Below are 247 nucleotides of genomic sequence, written 5' to 3'. Positions count from 1 at the left end.
ACCCCCCCTCCCCGTGCCCAGGCCTCTGCCGTACCGTGTACACGCGGGCCACCTTCTCCACGGGCGTCTCCCCGTACATCACCACCGCCTTCAGGTGGGGCAGGTTCTCCCAGATCTGTGTGGCGGAGACAGGGGGCTCCACTGAGAACAGAAAGTCACCTCCTGGGACGAGCCCGTCGCTGGGGGCCGTCTGCGGGCGGAGGCTTTGTGGGGACGGTCACTGGGCTCCCCAGTCACCCTCTGGCCC

The 247-nt window shown here is 68.8% G+C and overlaps 1 protein-coding gene across 1 annotated transcript in view; it reads right to left on the bottom strand.

The window, feature by feature from the left end:
* ACSBG1 (acyl-CoA synthetase bubblegum family member 1) overlaps positions 1-247 on the bottom strand; it is a gene marked incomplete at its 5' end in the record, with an annotated part of 10,013 nt that overhangs the window by 5,761 nt on the left and 4,005 nt on the right. The window contains 1 exon segment of the mRNA XM_015566184.1: positions 3-115. Within this exon segment, the coding sequence (XP_015421670.1) occupies positions 3-115 (113 nt within the window).

Source organism: Myotis davidii, unplaced genomic scaffold (genome assembly GCF_000327345.1).
Source record: "Myotis davidii unplaced genomic scaffold, ASM32734v1 scaffold1622, whole genome shotgun sequence".
NCBI classification, from domain to species: domain Eukaryota; kingdom Metazoa; phylum Chordata; class Mammalia; order Chiroptera; family Vespertilionidae; genus Myotis; species Myotis davidii.
This window is presented reverse-complemented; position numbering and strand designations above follow the sequence as displayed.